The sequence below is a fragment of the Colias eurytheme genome, chromosome 24 (genome assembly GCF_061535395.1).
Source record: "Colias eurytheme isolate Ceu_HAF_F1 chromosome 24, ilColEury1 Martin Lab GWU primary, whole genome shotgun sequence".
Taxonomy (NCBI): domain Eukaryota; kingdom Metazoa; phylum Arthropoda; class Insecta; order Lepidoptera; family Pieridae; genus Colias; species Colias eurytheme.
The window spans coordinates 888,865-911,702 of NC_143003.1; the positions used below are offsets into that span (position 1 = coordinate 888,865).

A 22,838-nucleotide genomic window follows, 5' to 3' on the forward strand; every position below is an offset into this window, starting at 1 on the left:
TTGGCTCTTTTCCTATCTGACGTTCATATAGCTGTTGACTGCCTAGTGTTGTGCACAAACACTATTATTATAAACTAGCGGTCCGCCCCGGCTTCGCTCGTGGTACTTACGTTTTCTCTACATAAAAACCATCCTCGTACTTCAAGGAATATAAAAAGAATTATCGAAATCGGTTCAGCCGTTCTCGAGTTATGCGCTTACCAACACATTTTGCGATTCATTTTTATATAAGTATAAGAATAAGAAGATAAGTCACGTTATGTAGTCCCGAGGCTTTCGGTATATAAGTTCTGATGTAAATCATAATTACATCTTAAAACCGAATTGATTAAAAGTAACGTACTTGGCTGTAGAAATTGCAGTTTTGGGACACAGATAAGCTCCTTATCATTTTAGTCTCTTAAGTTCAGTATATTTGTTTCCAGTACAGAGTTTATGACCTATCAGTTTTAAATAAATAATTCATGCATTGTACTGAAAGTACTAGCCATGTTTAGATTATGATTGGTGGCGTTGGCTCTAAACATTAATAGATACCGCACGGTTTGGTTGGATGTTAAAAATCTGTATTATAATTAAACCGTTTACCTGTTTTGATATTTTATTGCCTTATTCAAGGGGTGACCTTTTAAATTTATTTCTGACCCCAAAAGTAAGGACCAAGTTCTCTTCTTGTCCGCTTGTAGCAGGTTGGGTTAAAACTGTGTGAGTTGAGACAGGTGGTAATTCTATGTTAAGATGATTCAATTGTGCTTCTACAGAGTTCTAATTGAATAAATAAAGGTTTGAGTTTGAGGTATTTTTGCCTCGTCGGGATCAGCTGTTGCTTCATTTTGTAAGTAACATCTAAATGCGTAATTGAAAGTCGTTACTGGCGCTTTCGCAGATTTACGCTAAAGATAGTGAAAATTGTAGTAACTTTAACTTTTCAAGCCCAAAAGGTTAACTAAGGTACGCTTGAACCAATCTCATAAGTTCTAATACTTTTAATCATTATGATTAACTTTTTGGTTCTTATTTGATTAACTTTTCATCTGGGATTGTTAATATATTATATAATATAAAAATTTGTGTGATTTATTGGTAGGTATACTATCTGCACACCTTACTCTTTCAAATAAAGAAATAAGTAATTACTTATGTATTCAAATTCACATTGGCGTCCATATATTGTACACCAGGTGGGTAACAAGCAGGTCTCAATGAAGTAAGCTTCAAATTACGGTCAAGTGTTTAATAGCTGTGTTTTACCTGAAAATAAAACACATATTAAATACTTACCTATATTTGAAGCTTACACTTAACGTCCACCTGTTGTGGATTTCGACTCAATGAAAAACATCCAGCGCCCGACATTATCGTGCGCCCCGCCACCTGGTGGAGAGGTGTGCGAGAGAGATAGCATACATACAACGGAAAGAGAGGGAAGAATAGGCGGAAAAAGCTAGGTGCCTTCTCAATGAAGTAAGCTTCAAATATAGGTAAGTATTTAATATGTGTTTTATTTTCAGGTAAAACACAGCTATTATGTCATTATAAATAAGCGTGTGGTATAGTGTAATCAGCGTGGGCGGCATCTATTTTCTATTTCACGTTGATATTGAAATAACTTTTATATCCGTCACTTTGTTGCCTACTAAGGTTGCCTAGTGCGCGCAAATTCAGTTAAAGCATAGACTAGGTACTACTAAATTGCCGATTAGGAAAATTACATTCCCATGCAATGTTTTAAGCAAGTTTTAAGCTGTGTTTTAAGGGTTTTAAATTTTATTGATAATACGGTTTGACATTTCACATAAATTGAGAAGGTAACTAACTTCTAAGAAAGATTTTAATTTTCCAATTTAAACATTTTTGAAGTATCGTGTAGAGTTAATTTCTTTTGCTATGGCTATGGTTTTCTTTTAGCGATAGGTATAAAGCATCTACCACTTTATCAAACTTTGTGTACAACTTTGCACCCATAGATATCTAAAATGTACCCTGTTATAACCCTACTATATGAAGATACCAGAAACAAGCCACGACATTCTCAAAGATCAAGAACCTTATAAAAAATAAACACGCAATAAAGGCCTGGCGACGCGCCAATACATATTATGAATGGTACAAATATTTGGACGGTATCAGGAAATACCTTTGTTGTCAAACATATATGCAGTTCATTTAAAAATAGTTACTCGTCTTTATTCCTTGAATGCCAATGTCGGTTAACATATTTTTAAGTAAGTTTATAAATTATAGGTTTTTAAATTTTAAGCTACTGCATAGCTTCTATCGCGGGCCTTGAGCGCGGGGTCCGAATCCAGAAATTTAGTAACGAAAAACCTCACGCTCCCCACTCCGACGGGCGCGGAGATGTGGCTTGAAGGCATAGCATGCAATAGCTTTACCGCGGCAGTCCCCGAGTACCCTGTGCCACACGTCTTTTTTTGTTGGTATTTGATGTAAAAATGTTCTTTTGCTATCGCTTATTCATTGAGGCTTCAGTTTGTTGAAATAGTTAATAGTACCTAATTGCCTAATAAGTAACAAGTTGTGTATTAGCCAATATAATTGGTAAAATTGTCATAAGCTCTACAAGCTAATGTACGTTAAGATTTTAGATATTCTTATCTTCAACAGCAGTAACTTTTACAAAAGCTCGAATTATTTCAGCAGCAGCACCAGTTGTTAATGCTCGGATGATATCAGTTTTATTTAATAATCATAGATTTTTTCCTTATTTAATGTTTGTTTAAAAAGGATACTTCCATTCAACAATATCGATGCACAGTTTCCTCAAGGGGTTCTTTAGCGTGAGGCAGAAGAGGGCCCGCTTGGGCCTCTCGGGCTGGACCTTGAGGCCCCGGCGTGGGGGCTTGCGCGGGGCCACGGGCACCTGGATGAGGGGCCCCGTGCCATCTGGTTGCGTGGCTGTGGGGGTCGGTGTGGTGTCTTCGGCTTCTGCACTCATCTTGATCTGGAAAAAATATCGCTTGTGTCAAAATATTCAAATGATTATGAAACAAATTATTTAAATTATTTTAAATTCAAACTCAATCATTTATTTATTCAATTAGACTTCTTCTAGAAGCACTTTTGAAACGTTATTACATATTTTTAACATTTGTTCTTTAAAATTTATATAGGTAGGTACCTATATCATAAATACAAGCTTCGCGCCTTCGCACTTCTATAAAAGTTTATAATTTAAAAGTAGGTATGTAATTCATAAGTGGGTGCGTACTGCGTACATCACAACTGTAAACTGTTAAGCTTTATAAATTGTAAAAAATGGTAAAACCAATACACAGTTGAAAGACTGTTATATAATGATCGTACTTAGTATCTACGTTAAATAAATATTTAAATTTTTAGGCACAACAATACCAAGTACATAGTACCTATTCATTAGGAAAGGACTTTAAAAACTTCTATAGATAGTTCAGATGAGCAGATAATCTTCACTATGATGACACTCGACATTCAACCACAAAGTGTCGCTAACTCTTTGTTATCCACTTAAGAATACTAGCTTTTGCCCTCGGATTCACTTCTATAGTGAGGTGAGTATTTTATTGCAAAAGCTAAGGCTCCTCTGTGAATAATTTATTCTATTTATGCATAGTCATCCCAGCTACGCACTAATTTAATCAAAATGTAAACTATCTTTGCGTGAAATTAATTATTATCTATGGTAATATATGAATAGATAATAAATTAATTTTTAAATATGGAATCTTCTCTTCATCTCTGTTCAATTTACCTCTGACAATATACCTACACGAAGAGTAATTCCAGTAATTCAACGTAACGCCGAAGGTCGAAGTATAGCTATTAAAAACTGCGCCGAAATAGTTATGACGCGATTATAAATATGTTTTGTAATAAAACAGAAGCATCAGTATTTCTTATCGTCGGTAACTGAGCAATAGACGTTAAAATAGTCAGACATTGAACTTTGAAAGTCAATGTGGTACATATCGATTTTCGTGAAATAATATCTACTGAGTTTTCAAGCTTTATAAGCTTTTTTTTCTACGTCTTATATATTGTTAGTATACTGTCTAGCTTTCCGCTAGTAGCTTCGTCTCTCTTTCTTAAAAAAAACTATCAAAATCTATTGAGTTATTTTAATAATAAGCATACAGACACACATACGGCAAAAAGCGACTTTGTTTCATGTAGTGATATGTTAGTTCGCCTTTCAACCAAAAACGATTGAACGAAATAGGATGAAATATTGCACACATTCATCATCCTAGAGTAGGGGAAAGGACAATTTATCGCCATAATTACTAGCTTTTTATAATAACACTAGCGGTCCGCCCCGGCTTCGCCCGTGGTACTTACGTTTTCTCTACATAAAAACCATCCTCGTACTTCAAGGAATATAATAAAAAAAGAATTATCGAAATCGGTTCAGCCGATCTCGAGTTATGCGCTTACCAACACATTTTGCGATTCATTTTTATATATAAGATAAGACTAGCGGTCCGCCCCGGCTTCGCCCGTGGTACATATTTACGTTTTCTCTACATAAAAACCATCCTCGTACTTCAAGGCATATAATAAAAAAAGAATTATCGAAATCGGTTCAGCCGTTCTCGAGTTATGCGCTTACCAACACATTTGCGATTCATTTTTATATATAAGAAGACTAGCGGTCCGCCCCGGCTTCACCCGTGGTACATGTTTAAGTTTTCTCTATATAAGAACCATCCTCGTACTTCAAGGAATATAATAAAAAAAGAATTATCGAAATCGGTTCAGCCGTTCTCGAGTTATGCGCTTACCAACACATTTTGCGATTCATTTTTATATAATAACATTATAATCGCACGCTTCACACACGTGTCTTAGTTAAATTAGATGATTTATTACGATATAAATTACTAAAAGTAAATGTTTATCCGCATTTATTGCATCGTTCACGAAACTAACTATCCGTTAAGGTGATTGCAACGATCTGTTCCCAGCCAATATCCCGCTAGATGGCGCTGAATTCTACATTTCTAGTTTATTTGAGTTTTTGCGTAATTGGAATAGTCATCAAACCTAGGAATAGTCATGGCGGTTACTGAATATTATATTTTATTGAAATATGTTATATCATTGCCTTAAAATCCACCCAATTCGGTAAAATTATGCGTTTTAACATCTGTCATTGCATACAGGGTCGTTTACACACACAGACGTATACAAAAATGATAAAGATTTAACTCTAGATGGCGTGAATGTAAAGCGCGTCACACACGGTGAAGATACTACCTATAATATTTTATCTAATCTAGTAATATTTTATATTACAGTATCTTAAGGTATCCGGTATCAGCGTTCTGACCATCATTTTTCTTTTTTCGCTGTAGAACCGCCATCCTGTTACAAATGACCCACAAAGGAGAATGACCACGGGTGGTATCGGTAAAATTTTAGTTGTGCCACGTATTCGTTATATTGTTAATTCCTATTTGTATTTATAATGATCATATGTATCAATATTAAGTCTTAATTAAACCGGATAAATTGAAATAATAGTAAAAGTAAAAGTTTTTCTTTTGAAACATGTATGAACTTTCGCATTAGTAGGAAGTAGGATTGTTATAAAAATAAAAGTTATATTTGTTGGCGTAAACTATTTTATTGTAATTTTGGGAAATAAATAATGTCAAAATTGATTACCTACAATAAAACGCAGTTTTATTTTATTACCTACATTACACTATTGTTTTTTTTTTATCAAAACATGTATTTGAAGTAGCAAATATGATATTATGCTGATCCAAGCATTTTCACTCAAAACTAATATCACTAATGATTTGTAAAAGTAAATTATTTCAAAATACATTTCATAACCAACAAGTAAGAATAATTATTCATACAACAAATCAAAAACACTATTTACTATGGAAAAAAAACCAGGAAGGTGAAAAACATATTTACGATTTCGATGCACTCGACTTTTAGTAAAATAATAGGTAAAAATATTATTATGGTTTTGATCACAGACATATCTGTGGTTTTGATTTTAGCTACTAGTATCAGCATGGACGAATAAATATATAGGACTGATGAACGTCATACTAAAGATCGTACCCCGTAATTTCAGCTTATTGCTAGATGGCGCTCTGATTTGAGCTTATTATTTAATTTGCAGTTTTAAAAGCGCCACCTAGTGACCAATTTTAGAACTAAGGAAACAGCAAACTATCGATTTTCAATTATTACATCTAGAGGGCGTTGTTTTAAAAACTCCGGTGTTTTTGAATTATTATTTTAGTTTTTAGGGAGCATCTAAGGAAGTGAGTACCTTTAATACGATTTCGACACCCGCTACAAACATTCGACATAGTGATCAGAGTAGTGTATATAATATAATTATATTACATATATATATTCTTTATTTTCTGTTAAAAAAAATTTCTATGTGTGTATATAATATATATTATATATCTTTTTTCTTCTTAAGTATTCCCTTGTAAACAGTATTATTTATATGACCATAAAATACGGGAAAAGAAAAAAAAAATGTGGATGTACAGCGATGATTTGAACCAGCATCTATCGATTTTAAAGTACGAGACTCAGTCAACACAGCTACAGGCACTTATACGTCTTACATTGAAAGGAGATTGCCCAAGTGACTATGGCACTTGGTATCGCAATCAAACTTATTGTGTCAAGATGAAATATAGCTCAATTTAAAGCTTGATGTTAGTACTTTTAGAAACGATTAAAGTTTTTATGTAAATAAGTCGCAGTTCACGACAATAAAAATAAAACAATAGTTTTATTCAACGCTTCAAAAAAATACTTTATCGAGTTTATACTAACGATGAACGTTAAGTTTTACATTTATTACATAGGTAATATTTTAATTTACAAGACAAATGTGAAAAGTAAATCGTAATAAACATTATTTCAAAATAAATAACGTCGAACAATGCGTCGAACACATTCATTCAACTATGACATATGACGCAGGACGCTTGCAAGAGAGATAGATATATGTGTCAAAACAGAAACTTTTACTTTTATTTCTATTTATTCGGTATAATTACGACTTAATAGTGATAAATATGATCATAATAAATACAAATAGGAATTAACAATATCACGAACACGTGACACAACTAGTATTTTACCGATTCCATACGTGGTCAAAGAATACATGTTTCAAAAGAATAACTTTTACTATTATTTCAATTTATCCGGTATAATTAAGACTTAATATTGATACATATGATCATTATAAATACAAATAGGAATTAACAATATCACGAATACGTGGCACAACTAAAATTTTACCGATACCACCCGTGGTCATTCTCCTTTATGCTCTAATTGTTCGAGTATTTCTTTGATAAATTTTACAGTTCATAGCAACGCGGTGGTGGAGCATCATAGAGTAACTTATATAGGATTGTGGAGCATCTTAAGGAAGAGAGTACCTTTAATAAGATTTCGACACTCACTACAAACATTCGACATAGTGATCAGAGTAGTGTATATAATATATATTATATATATTCTTTATTTTCTGTTAAAAAAAATGTCTATATCTTTTTTCTTCTTAATTATTCCCTTGTAAACAGTATTATTTATATGACAATAAAATACGGGAAAAGAAAAAAAAATGTGGATGTACGGCAATGATTTGAACCAGCATCTATCGGTTTTTAAGTACGAGACTCATCAATACAGCTACGGGCACCTATACATCTTACGTTGAAATTTATGCTCTAATTGTTCGAGTAATTCTTTGACAAAAACAGTTCATAGCAACGTGGTCCATGGTCTTAGATCATTAAGTAATGGATGGAGTACGCTGGCAAATGTTCTAACTAAACTTTCTGCTGATTTTGGTGCGGGGAAGGTAACTCACACTATTGAAACACAATCACACATTCACAAAAATAATTTGTATCACGAAAGTCGTAAAAATTTATGACCTTTTAAGCGACGAGTTTTTAAATTCAACTCTATCCTTAAGTTCATAAAGATTAAATTTGTATTTCATTCCAAGTTGTCTCGTGGGGAGTGCGGTTCAATATCGCGTTCTAAATTCAACTTTATAACTTAGATTATAAAGATTAAATTTGTATTTCTTTAATGCCTCAGCCCCCGGAATCACAGACACAATAGAAAATCTATTGTGTCGTGGGCCGTGGTCCGATCGGGCCGCTCGGTGGTCAAGGGGCTAAAAGATAGACTCGTAAGGAATGCGGTTCATTATCGCGTTTTAAATTCAACTTTATCTCTTAGTTCATAAAGATTAAATTTGTATATTTTCTTTCCATGATAGTCTCATGGGGCCGCATCAATGATCGAGTAAACGACTCGATTATTTGTCTTGATCATATCGCTAAACGATACATCGACGATTATTAGAAATTGCATTTAATTAGAAATGTACGTTAAAAAAATATACACAAATGAAAGGTTATTCCATCTTTTTTAATATTCGACATGTTTGAATTGCTTCTGCAAGGCTTGACAGTGCAAAACGGCATTTTTAGCGGAGCACTCGCAGACGTCCTTTCGATGTTTTAGCCTAGGAAAACGCAGAGTGTTTGTAATCGATTACGCAAGTAGTTTTTATGAAAGCATAAGATTTTTCGATTCGAATAATCTTATACCTCGACAAAAGAGGAAACACCTGCGAGTGTTTTCGATTACTTAATGATCTAAGTCCATGGTGGTCACGAAGTCACTCTCGAACAGCGATGAACGAAGTGACAAAAATAGGCGGTCCATCCTAAGGAGCGCTGGTGCAGTGAACTCCCATAAATAATTATAATAAAGTTGTGCTCATTCATTTAACAATTAATATATCTTTAATTTTAAATTAAATTTATCGTATACCTAAACTCTAATACGAATATCAAATGCCTAAATACGGAATCCAATAAGAGGTTAAGAGAAATTTTCAGTCCTTCGCGAAACAAAAGATCACGTAAACATAGCGCAATATGAGCGCAATCCATTTTATAGATCATCTTCATACTTGATAGTATTATTTTTTTATATTTTTATTGAAATTGATTCCAGAAGATTACTGGGAACTTTAAAAATTCATTTTGTTACTTTTATTAGTAGGTACGATCCTTATAAGTATTTTAGTGTATTCAACCAACTTAAAAAAGTGTGACTATTTTACAACAATTTGAATATGAATTGTATACAATATCGAAGCTTTTTAAGAAATGTATAAAATACTTTTTTAAGAATTATTATCATACATAATATTATGTTACCGGCAATATATTATTAAACCCGGCATTTTATGCAATTCTTAGTAAATGTATGTTATTCCGAGAAACAGTCGGAAAGAAATAAATTAAATTCGTCAAAACTGAACTTTTCCTAAGTAGCAAACACATTTGCAAATGTGGGTGGCTTTTGGGGTAGCTATTAAGTATTAACCAATATGAGGTCAAAACTAAAATCCAAGATGGCGCCGACGAAAATTTGAAATCTTTTCGTCATGGGTGTCATTTTCAAGGAGTTGGAGTAGCTATTAATCAATATGAGGTCAAATCTAAAATCCAAAATGGCGCCGACGAAAATTTGACATCATTTCGTCATGGGTGTCCCTTTCATGGTTTTTGGGGTAGCTATTAACCAATACGAGGTCAAAACTAAAATCCAAGATGGTGCGGGCGAAAATTTTACATATTTTCGTTATGGGTGTCATTTTCATGGTTATTGGGGTATCTATTAACCAATATGAGGTCAAAACTAAAATCCAAGATGGCGCCGACGAAAATTTTACATCATTTCGTCATGGGTGTCCTTTTCATGGTTTTTGGGGTAGCTATTAACGAATATGAGGTCAAAACTATAATCCAAGATGGCGCTGACGAAAATTTGACACATAATTTTGACCTCATATTCGTTAATAGCTACCCCAAAAACCATGAAAATGACACCCATGACGAAAAGATTTCAAATTTTCGTCGGCGCCATCTTGGATTTTAGTTTTGACCTCATATTGGTTAATAGCTACCCCAAAAACCATGAAAATGACACCCATGACGAAAAGATGTAAAATTTTCGTCGGCGCCATCTTGGATTATAGTTTTGAACTCATATTCGTTAATAGCTACCCCAAAAACCATGAAAATGACACCCATGACGAAAAGATGTAAAATTTTCGTTGGCGCCATATTGGATTTTAGTTTTGACCTCATATTCGTTAATAGCTACCCCAAAAACCATGAAAATGACACCCATCACGAAGAAAAGTCAAATTTTCGTCAGCGCCATCTTGGATTATAGTTTTGACCTCATATTCGTTAATAGCTACCCCAAAAACCATGAAAATGACACCCATGACGAAAATATCTCAAATTTTTCGTCGGCGCCATCTTGGATTTTAGTTTTGACCTCATATTGGTTAATAGCTACCCCAAAAACCATGAAAATGACACCCATGACGAAAAGATGTAAAATTTTCGTCGGCGCCATCTTGGATTATAATTTTGACCTCATATTCGTTAATAGCTACCCCAAAAACCATGAAAATGACACCCATCACGAAAAAAGTCAAATTTTCGTCAGCGCCATCTTGGATTATAGTTTTGACCTCATATTCGTTATTAGCTACCCCAAAAACCATGAAAATGACACCCATGACGAAAATATGTCAAATTTTTCGTCGGCGCCATCTTGGATTTTAGTTTTGACCTCATATTGGTTAATAGCTACCCCAAAAACCATGAAAATGACACCCATGACGAAAAGATGTACAATTTTCGTCGGCGCCATCTTGGATTTCAGTTTTGACCTCATATTCGTTAATAGCTACCCCAAAAACTATGAAAATGACACCCATCACGAAAAAAGTCAAATTTTCGTCGACGCCATCTTGAATTGTTTTACCCCACCAATCTATTCAACAACCCATAAAAAAGAGCATCTCAGGCAAGGTAATTTTTAAAACATAATTTTATATTACAAATAATTATTGGAATATGAAACTTATACAGTTTACTCTTATAAAGTATCAAATATTTCAAATCACGAAAACGACAGTGCACGCACAATAATCTTTTTTTAATTCGTTTTGTTTTTGGGACGAGGAGCGATACACCCGTCCTTCCAAGAGCGCTTCTGAGCGCGGTCTGACGACCCGCGACTCGCGAGAGCAAAATGTATGAAGAAATCGACAAGTATTTTTAATTTAGCTAATAATTGAAATAAAATTTTGATTTTAAAGATACAAAAAAATTATCTGAATCTATAAAGGACTATATATCCCTCAATAATTTATAGGAAGATAGATTAGGCTTTTAATTTTCTTAAAATTGAACCGTTTTAGACCCCATTTTTTTGCATTTTATGCGATCATTGTGCTGGGAAAATCGTATTTCAGCGACAATTTTGTATGACGTCGTACAATTTTTATAAGATGATCGTAGAACTGAATATATTATTATCTTTAATTTAAGATATTACTTTGTTCTCATGCTTTGAGTTAAAATTGTACCGTAAAATAGCGTTTTTTGTTAAAAATCTGTAATAGCACCCTTATTGTGGTGCTTTTTTTTTGTAATGAATTTACTACGCTACTGTATTTTCTTTGTTTTAGACTTTAGTTCAATACTTAATTAAACACCCATACAATTTTGTCACGAGTCGCCTCTGGTCAAACTAACCGTTATTAGTGTTACGTTTACTCAAAATACAAAAATGAAGAAAGTATTATTTTACGCTTATTAAATCTTTAAAACTAAAACAAAATGATGTGGAGGTAGGGAGGTGGATTTCCTCAATCGAAAAAGGGAGAGACTAGTCTACTCGACCGGCCGGCCGTAAAGGCCCCGATTATTGATGGCGGAAAGTTGTATATATGCTCTGTAGCGAAAACATTTCGCTTGCGCGATTCAGAGCAAAAAATAACATTTAAATAAAAATATTTTTTTGCGTATTATATTTTACGTATTATATTTTACGTTATAGTTTACGTTTTTTGCGTATTATATTTTACGTCAAGATACTATTTGGCACATTGATTTTTTTTAGTAGCGACATCTCTTAGCTTCATTAAACCGACTTAATGCTCTAAGGCGACATCTATTTCTTAAACGTATAAAAAAGCTTATAAAAATGCCAAATGCTACTGTGAGTGACATCTATCGACAAAATTGGGAACTGAGAAACGAGTTACGTTTTTTACTATGGCGATTGTAAGTCTTCTTGAATATATTAGTCTATGGTATCAGAAAGCTGCGTGTTCAATGCACGTCGGGGTCCCACAACTGTGGAGGAAGGAAGGTAGAATACCTCCATCGAATAAGTGAAGTTTCTCGACATACTCGATTTGCCGGCCGGCCTCAATGAAGATTGTCCGAAAGTTGTATATGTGCTCTGTAACGAAAAAATTTCGCTAGCGCGATTCAGAGTGAGGTGTCGTACAATATACCTAATGAAGTTTTTCATCTTTTTATTTTACTGCAAATACAAAATAAAAATTAAACAATGGTAATGTAAATTCTAAACAAACTACTACCAAAATACAATTAGAACAAAAATCATTTGACTTGTTTATTTCACCCAGAGGCCAGAGGCGGCTCGTGACAAAATTGTATAGGTGTTCACTTGAAATAAAACAACGAAAATACAATAGCGTTCGGGATGATTTATTACAAAAAAATGAGCACCACATTTTATAAATGTCTATAACACTAAAAATTACAAAGTACAGGCTATTTCAAAACGAATTCAATGACTAGGTATCAATAATTAGTAAATCACCGAATTTGCATTCGCGAGCGTAGGAAGTTGAATGTTCTGAATTTCTGATCCATGCCTATTCACTCAAAACTAATAACACTAATGATTTGTAACAGTAAATTATTTCAATAGGTAGGTATTTGAACATTTCCCAACAAGACGTAAGAATAATTATTCGTAGGTATACAAGATACAATAACAAATCTAATACACTAAGTATTTATTATTTACTAGCGGTCCGCCCCGGCTTCGCCCGTGGTACATGTTTACGTTTTCTCTCCATAAGAAGTAATAGCTAGAGAGCTAGCGCAAAGCTACCTGTATGTATTTGACCAGACCTGGATTTTTGTGTGTTGATTCCCCTATACCTACTATACATGAGATGAGGAGTCACTAAGCCCAGAGTGGTGGACGGGGCGCGCGCTTAGGTAAGACAGGTGGAAATTTTTGGCGAACTTTGAAACCATTTGACCACGTCTGCCATTTTGATATTTGAAAATAGATTATTATTACTATCGGAAAATAACAATGGCAGACCATTATCACGCGGATAACATTCTGGCAGACACTTATGAAAGTGCTGAAAAAAATACAATTTTGAAAGTATTTGACCAGATCTGCCATTCATATATTTTATTTATTAGGGTCTTAAAAACTTATTTTCGAAACGGCAGACATTTTCATTGCGTACAGACTTCAGCAGACAACAAAACTTTACAGACTTCAGCAGTCAACAAGACTTAGCTTCTACATGGTCAGATGTATATATGTATTACGTTCCCTGACCTTACATCAATGATTTACTTTATTAATGTTTTTATGGTCATTTACATTTAATTTTGAAAACTATGGAATAAAATTTATAAATTTGATGATACAAAACTAAATATACATTTGTAAAGAATCTCAAATATAAAGTTGTGTTGCAAATAACAAATCATCATTTAAATATTTAGTTTATTTCTTTATTTAAGAATCAATTAACAATTACAAAACAACATAAAAAAACACGCATGCATTTATTGAAATGTTCATTCATCATCACTATCGTATGGCGTTGTGTGACTCGTCTTCATAATCCATTGAATCGGATTCTGTAAAAGTAAAACGTAAATTATATAATAAAAGAAATGAGTCATTATAAACTTACCTAGTAAGGCAATGCCTTTGATGTCGCACGATGCCGCCGCGCCGCCAGTGTAGGTACTTCTGCTGCTACATGAAAATATGCTAGGGTTGCAACAAATGGGAAATAAAACAATTGTGATTATTACTATTATGATGTAATCATTTATTCATATTATGTACATTCAAAACAATTGCTATTATTAAATCTGATGTAATTATTTTTTCATAAATATATAATTATTATTAATTACATAATATATTGCACTGTGAAATATTTACGTATCACTTTATTTTTGATGTTCTTAATTGTCTTTTATAAAATTTAAGTGACGCATTCGCATTGGGATCAACAATCCGATAAGAAAAGAATGGAGACAACATATACATAGCTTTGATTTCAATTCTACAGATACAAAATATACAATCTATCTAAAATGATACAACGGATGTTTCCTGCGTTTTCTCGTCAAAATACCGAAACAACGTAATTATTGTATAGTAGTTGGGCGTGAAAGTAAAAAAACAAATGAAAAGTGTTTTCCATATGATTATTTATTAAATTTACGCGATTAAGAATAATTTCAACGATACAATTTAGTAACCGAGAATTCAGAGGATTAAAGAAAATACCTGCCTGATCATTTTATCAAACTCTAAAAGAATTATGGTTATTTCGCATCACTCGGTTTATTAGTTTGGTAATAATTATTAAAGGTAGTTACAACCCTAGCCATTGAGTCGAACGGTAGGCAACACAATATCGACTTTGTGCGGGTACATATGGTACATTTCTTCTTGCTGTGAAGCGTAATTATTATTATTAAGATTTTTTAGGCTATTTTGAATCAGCTGTTCTAATTTAATTCTAGAAATTTATTAAAACGTGATTTTTTTAAAAGTATATTATGAGTTTATAAATACCTCAACCAATAGTTATTGTGTCCTATCCTCATTTCTTTATATCTTGGTAGTTAACTAAAGTGTTAAATTTACATAACCTCAACAACAACATTTACACTGCCACTGCACTAAAACTAAACTAACTAGCTCTCTAGCTATAAGAACCATCCTCGTACTTCAAGGGATATAATAAAAAAAGAATTATCGAAATCGGTTCAGCCGTTCTCGAGTTATGCGCTTACCAACACATTTTGCGATTCATTTTTATAATATACTAGCGGTCCGCCCCGGCTTCGCCCGTGGTGGTATTTACGTTTTCTCTACATAAGAACCATCCTCGTACTTCAAGGAATATAATAAAAAAAGAATTATCGAAATCGGTTCAGCCGTTCTCGAGTTATGCGCTTACCAACACATTTTGCGATTCATTTTTATATATAAGATAAGACTAGCGGTCCGCCCCGGCTTCGCCCGTGGTACATGTTTACGTTTTCTCTACATAAGAACCATCCTCGTACTTCAAGGAATATAATAAAAAAAGAATTATCGAAATCGGTTCAGCCGTTCTCGAGTTATGCGCTTACCAACACATTTTGCGATTCATTTATATATATATATACTAGCGGTCCGCCCCGGCTTCGCCCGTGGTACATAATATTTACGTTTTCTCTACATAAAAACCATCCTCGTACTTCAAGGAATATAATAAAAAAAGAATGATCGAAATCGGTTCAGCCGTTCTCGAGTTATGCGCTTACCAACACATTTTGCGATTCATTTTTATATATAAGAAGATAAGATTATGTGAAAATAACCAGGAAGGTGAAAAACATATTTACGAAAACATAGTAACATAATATGGCTGTCGCTACAATAATTATATTTCAATTTTATCTTTTTATACCTAGTAGAACTGGCCGACGAATAAAAAAAATCGTATTAGAATAAATACAATAAATTACGGAACAAAAAAAGGATTGTAACTGAATTAGGTATGTTTGTTTCTGGGCGCACCGTTTTCGACGACGCGACGCGCGACGTAAGCGTATAGGTATAGGTACCTACTTTGCTAAAACAAACTAATAAAATTGTGTGTCTGTCTGAAAATTCGGAAAAGCATATTTTGCAAGTTTGTAATTACTTTGATAGTTTACCGATTTATAATAATTGTAATTGTAATTGTAATTAATATAATTGTAATTAATATATTGTAATTGTAATTGTAATTAATATATAATTTGCAATGTGGTGAAATTTCATAAAAATCACGGGCCAATTTTTTGTTTTGAATCCCACCGAAAATATAATTGCGTTATTAGAATAATTAATTACTATACCTACCCACGATCAATTATTACAATATAGTCTCAAATGCATACTAGAGAAATATTGCAATTTGATTCAATTAAAATGCATAGCATACAAAAATAAATTCACAACACAAGAAATTCCGCGCGCAAATCATAGCGCGTGTCAATGAAATCAAGAATGTTTTATATCAAGCCGACGCGGACGACGACGCGACGCCGAACAAAAGTACCTACGACGGACGACCACGCTTCGAGTTGCCAAACAACATGAGTAATAAATTGTTTACAAAAAAAACAAGTTTTCCATTTTTCTGTATGAGTAGACAGAACTTCAAAACGCCACCTGCTACGGTTTATATTATGAACGATTGTTATAAAAATAAAAGTTATATTTGTTGGTGTAAACTATTTTATTGATCAATAATTTTGGAATTTAAAATTGTCAACATTGATTACAATAAAACGCAGTTTTATTTTATTACACTATTGTTTTTTTTATCAAAACATGTATTTGAAGTACCATATAATATTATGCTGATCCAAGCATTTTCACTCAAAACTTATATCACTAATGATTTGTAAAAGTAAATTATTTCAATATACATTTCATAACCAACATGTAAGAATAATTATTATTATTCCTACCTACAACAACAAACCTAAAACACTATTTACTATGGGAAAATAACCAGGAAGGTGAAAAACATATTATTATTTACGATTTCGACGCACTCGACTTTTAGTAAAATATAGTAGGGAAACATAATATTATGGTTTTGATTTTTGCTACTAGTATAAGAAAACTGCGTGTTCAAACTACTTGTTTGTCTGTCTGAAAATTCGGAAGTACTTTGGTAGTTTACCGATTTATAATAATATTGTATATATCGTTGTTTAAAAAATATTCAAACACAATAAAATATGATATATGTACTGATTTATCACTGGTTTCAGTGATGAACTGATGAGTCAATTATAGCCACTATACTTTCGTCATACGTGTGTATGATTGATGTGATTTGCAACGTGGTGATATTTCAGAAAAATCACGGGTCAAATTGTCCCACCGAAAATATAACTGCGTTATAAGAATAACTATACCTACGATAAATTATACATAATACAATATAGTCTCAAATGCATACTAGTGAAATATTTTATTTGAATCAATAAAATAAAAAAATAAATAAAAAATAATAATAATACAAAAATAAATTCACAACACAAGAAAATCCGCGCGCAAATCATAGCGCGTGACAATGAAATCAAGAACTTTCGAGCCGACGCGGACGACGAAGGAGCCTAACAAAAGTACCTACAATCATAGGCGGCTCGTGACAAAATTGTATGGCCGTGTTCACTTGAAATAAAACAACGAAAATAGGTACCTACAATAGCGTTAGCAGTACAAAAAAAATGAGCACCACATTATAAATGTCTATTTATACACTAAAAATTATAGAGTATTTCAAAACGAATTCAATTATTATTTAGCAATAATTAGAAAATCCCCGAATTTGCATTCGTGATCGTATTCATAGTGTTTGTCTACACTAATATTATAAAGAGGAAAACTTTGTTTGTTTGTTTGATTGTAATGAATAGGCTCATAAACTACTGGACATTTTACCAATGTTTGCAAGTTTGTGATTACTTTGATAGTTTACCGATTTATAATAATTGTATACTTATATCATTGTTTAAAAATATTCAAACACAATATGATATAGGTACTGATTTATCACTGGTTTCAGTGATGAACTGATGAGTCAATGTTAGCCACAATACTAATCACTTTCGTCATACATGTGTATGAACTATGATTGATGTGATTTGCAATGTGGTGAAATTTCATAAAAATCACGGGCCAATTTTTTGTTTTGAATCCCACCGAAAATACATATATTACTAATTGCGTTATTAGAATAATTAATTACTATACCCACGATCAATTATTACAATTTACAATATAGTCTCAAATGCATACTAGAGAAACATTGTAATTTGAATCAATTAAAATGCATAGCATACAAAAATAAATTCACAACACAAGAAATTCCGCGCGCAAATCATAGCGCGTGTCAATGAAATCAAGAATGTAATTTTATATCAAGCCGACGAGCGACGACGCCGAACTAAAGTACCTACAGTACCATTTACCTTCAGTGTACAATACAGTTTACAGACCTACGACGGACGAACAATAATGAGTAATAAATAAAAAAAAACATAGTTTCTAAGGTCATTAGTTTTATTTTATTTTATTGTTATTTTCTTTGAACGATTGGAAATGAAATTACTCAATTTTTACACAGAACTTTGATTTATTAGAATTATGCTCATCTATTCTATACATATAATAAAATCGTAGGAAAGTCAAAACTGTACATTGAATATTTTTTTAAAAGAATACATAATCCATGATCTATAATCGATATAGAAGCCAAAAATATAGTTTTTAGAATTTTTGTCTGTTTGTCTGTTTGTCTGTTTGTCTGTATGTTTGTCCGAGCTAATCTCGACAAGTACTGCATAGATTGACTTCAAATTTTGCATGAATATTACTAACAGGTCGTGTGAGGTTTTTTTAAACATATTATCATGCTATCACCTCCGGGGGAGGAGCTGTGAACCTTTACTTTTCTTACGTATTCCGTGTACTACGACAGCGTACAATCTAAAGACTCATGTTTAAATGTTGTTTTTGAGTAAGCCATGCTATTATCTAGCTTTACACTATAAAAACTACGTCATTTACGTAATTTGGGCAGAGAAACTGTTTAATGAATCTTAGTACTATAAAGACAAATTTGATTCAGCGCCATCTATGAGATTTCGTAAAAATCAAATCAATTTACATGTTATCACTACTGAACTCAATGTTAAAAATTAATAAGTTAAATATAATTATGTTATTTATTTATTTAACTTTTTAACCCATAATAAATCTTCCCTTCCCTATAAGGTGCGCTTATATAATTCGTGTGAATATACTACATTTTTAAAAGTGAGGGTAGATGTATATTATCTTAAGTCAAACTAGACACCATTACAGTTAATCTAATATTGATTGTGTTCATTGGTTACATTTTTATAAATCTTCGTGTTTTAATAATTCGATCACGAGGCGGGACTCTAATACAAAAAGGTTAGTTCGTTGATAATTATTATTCCTTCATCATTTACATGTTGTTAGTAAAAATATACTTTGACTGTTAATACTTTTGTTCAGTATTTATCTGTATGATTATTGCTTGGTAATTAATCTTAATGGTTAAAGCTACACAGAAATCAAGTATGAAAGAAATGTTCTCCATATTATATAAAAAATATCTCCCGACATCATAAATGTCTATCTTTTATGGTTGAGCTTAGGAGTTCAAAGCTTTCTGATTATATTTGTCTACTAGCTGTCCCCGCGACTTCGTTCGCGTGGAATAGTGACTATGGGACCTATGACCATGGGCTCAGGGTGGGGCAACAATAAAAAATCATTTTTATTTTCATGCTCCCACTCCCGCGCCCACTCGCACTCCCACGCCATATGCCACGTTCAGTCCTAATCCCTACTGAACTCAATGTCAATGATAATTATTATTCCTTCATCATTTACATGTTGTTAGTAAAAATATACTTTGACTGTTAATACTTTTGTTCAGTATTTATCTGTATGATTATTGCTTGGTAATTAATATATTTTCATGTCGTATACCTAATTATAAACATAAGTGTGATGTGAAACTAGCTGGATTTATTTTTACACACTCACAGTCTTATATTTTGTGTTAATGTTAAAATAGTATTAATAGTGTAAATCATAATATTTTTTCAAAGTTAAAAATATTTCCTTTTTTCTGATGGTGTTGCCATCGAATTAAACCGCGCTGTCGTTTCGTTCACAAAAAGTCATGTTATTAGGACCGAATATGTAGCCGCCTCAACTTACGGAAACGAGAGTAACCTGCATTATCTGTTAGTTATTGTATAGTCGAATTTATCGTTACATGGAAATTGGAATCTAAATATATGTATACCTACTTATATTAAATCTGTAGAGGTCAATTCTGCACATGAAATATATTTCCTAAATAACTATCACGAGGTGATTAGAGATCGACATCGACGTCAAAAATGTTTGTCCATCTGTCTGTCTGTATAACCGTTATAGAAACAAAAACTACTCGACGGATTTAAACGAAACTTGGTACAATTATTTTTCATATTCGTGAGCAGAGCAGCAACTCCATTTTTAAGCTTTCGTCGCGTGTGCGTTCTTAATGCGTGTATCTTAATGGTTAAAGCTACACAGAAATCAAGTATGAGAGAAATGTTCTCCATATTATATAAAAAATATCTCCCGACATCATAAATGTCTATCTTTTATGGTTGAGCTTAGGAGTTCAAAGCTTTCGGATTATATTTGTCTACTAGCTGTCCCCGCGACTTCGTTCGCGTGGAATAGTGACTATGGGACCTATGACCATGGGCTCAGGGTGGGGCAACAATAAAAAATCATTTTTATTTTCATGCTCCCACTCCCGCGCCCACTCGCACTCCCACGCCATATGCCACGTTCAGTCCTAATCCCACGCCCAGGCCCACTCCCCTTCACAATTAGTACCTACCATATCAAAGCCAGGGTAAGCGCCCCACCCAGCCCCACCGTGGCTACGCCCATGCTGAATTACTACTTAACATACAATTATTGAGTAAATACGTACAACCATACTGTACTGTTGTACTACCATAAATAATTAAAAGAATTGTTATTAAAATTTCTTACTAAACTGAGCTAAAAAACTTACGTACCAACTTATTAATAGGGAAGATAGGGAAGATAGGTGGCGCTAGTGCCATACGTAACATCAGCTCTCAAGTTTTTTACAGTTTAAAATTATTAATAGTACAAAAGTTAATAAAAAAGTGTGTTCAAATTAACAAGTAATCAGTAAATAAGTGCGATTAATGTTATCTTCGTCAACAACCTGCGATTTACGTGGAAATACGGAATTCAAAACCATCACATATGTACAACGACCGTTACGTCAAATTTGGAACAAAGAAAGTTGGAGACAGAAACTATATTTAAAGTTTAAACCTAACAAGTAGTAAGTAAAGTATCGGAAACAAAACGTAAGTAAAATAAAACGTAAGTAAAACACAATTAATAGAGATATTAACGTATAAAATTGACATTAAATGTCATTAAACAAAGAACAGCTGACCAACAATTAAATTATAAAGTAACACATTAACGTTTTGAATATACATTGTACAACTTTATTTGAAATTGAAAATGGATAATATTACCATCCGAAAGAAAACACTCCCTAAACAAAGGTCTGAATCAAATTTACAAGAAATATTAAATGATTCTTTCTTAAGTTTATCCAGCTCAAGTTACACGGATTTATCTACAAAGACTACCCAACATATATCTACTCCAAATACTTCAATAGTGTTTAATGAGAATCAAGAAATAAACAAATTACAAACCGAATTAATATCCGCACAAGAATCTATCTATAACCTAACAAAACAATGTTATAATCTTAGACAGACCTTACACGAAAGTGAGAAAAAAGTGCAGAATTTGATTAGTCTAATATTAAATACTAAATCAGATAAAAAATTTACAAGAACAACATTGAACAAAACGCCTATAAAACAGACAATAACAAATATAAGTTTTAAAACACCACGGCACTCACCTTTAAAATACTACAATGAAAATATATTTATTCACAACACTTATCCTAAAATCAAACAGAAAACATTTACTAACTTACAAAAAAAACACAATTCTCAAAACTTTACTACAGATATGGGTTTGGACAAAAATACTTTGAACTACAACATAACTAAGCCACTAATAATAAACAAAGAATGTGACGGTACCGACAAAAATAAAATTACTAATTGTCAACAAACCATAACAGATGTCAGCACAAAGGTAATAAAACGTAAAATTATAATTATGGGTGATGAACGCGTTAGAAATTTGTCTGTAAGTATGCTGGAAAAACGAAAAAATAAGTGGAATGACTCTTATGAAATATTTGGCTTGACAAAACCGCATGCTTCTTCTAGCGAAATATTAAACAGTTGTGAAAGTTTTATACAATCTATGAATCATGAAGATATATTAATATTGGGCTTAGGTTCCAACGACAAAAATCCATATCAACTTATTTCAGGTTTACTAGACTTAATGGGTAAATTAAAAAATAACAAAGTATTTATTCTAAATGTTAGATATAACCGTTACCTAAATGAAAAATTATTAAACGCACAAATAAAGCTATTTTTAAGAGGCTTTAAAAATTGTTCATATATTGATATTGACGAAGATTACAAATATTATAATTCAAGAATTAATTATATTGAAAATTTAATAAATAAAATAAACATAGAAATTGACAGCATCGAATACTCGAATACATTTTTAAATACAAAAAAGATCTTAGAAAGGCTTTCTTCGTCAAAAAAATGCAGTTTGTTAAAAAACAATGGAAATAAATCAATTCAAGTAAAAAAAGGTACAATTCCATATTATTTTAAAAAGACAATAAATGAAAACACTTTAAAACTGAACAGTGAGGATACATCAAATAGTAATATATTACCGAACAATAAAAACTTTTCATCGAATCCAAATTTTTTTCGTCCCTAAATCCAGTTATTTGACAATATTACATCAAAACATAGCCGGAGCCATAAATAAGTCAGAAGAGCTGTACTTGGCAATATCTCAATTAAGTAAGTCCCACATTATTGACA

The 22,838-nt window shown here is 32.6% G+C and overlaps 1 protein-coding gene across 1 annotated transcript in view; it reads right to left on the reverse strand.

The window, feature by feature from the left end:
* Positions 1 to 22,838, reverse strand: part of LOC149897854 (muscle calcium channel subunit alpha-1-like) — an 80,991-nt gene that overhangs the window by 35,783 nt on the left and 22,370 nt on the right. The window contains exon 2 of the mRNA XM_090115701.1: positions 2,751 to 2,962. Coding sequence (XP_089971827.1) covers positions 2,751 to 2,956 — 206 coding nt within the window. The 5' untranslated portion in view covers positions 2,957 to 2,962. The remainder of the gene's footprint in view (positions 1 to 2,750; positions 2,963 to 22,838) is intronic.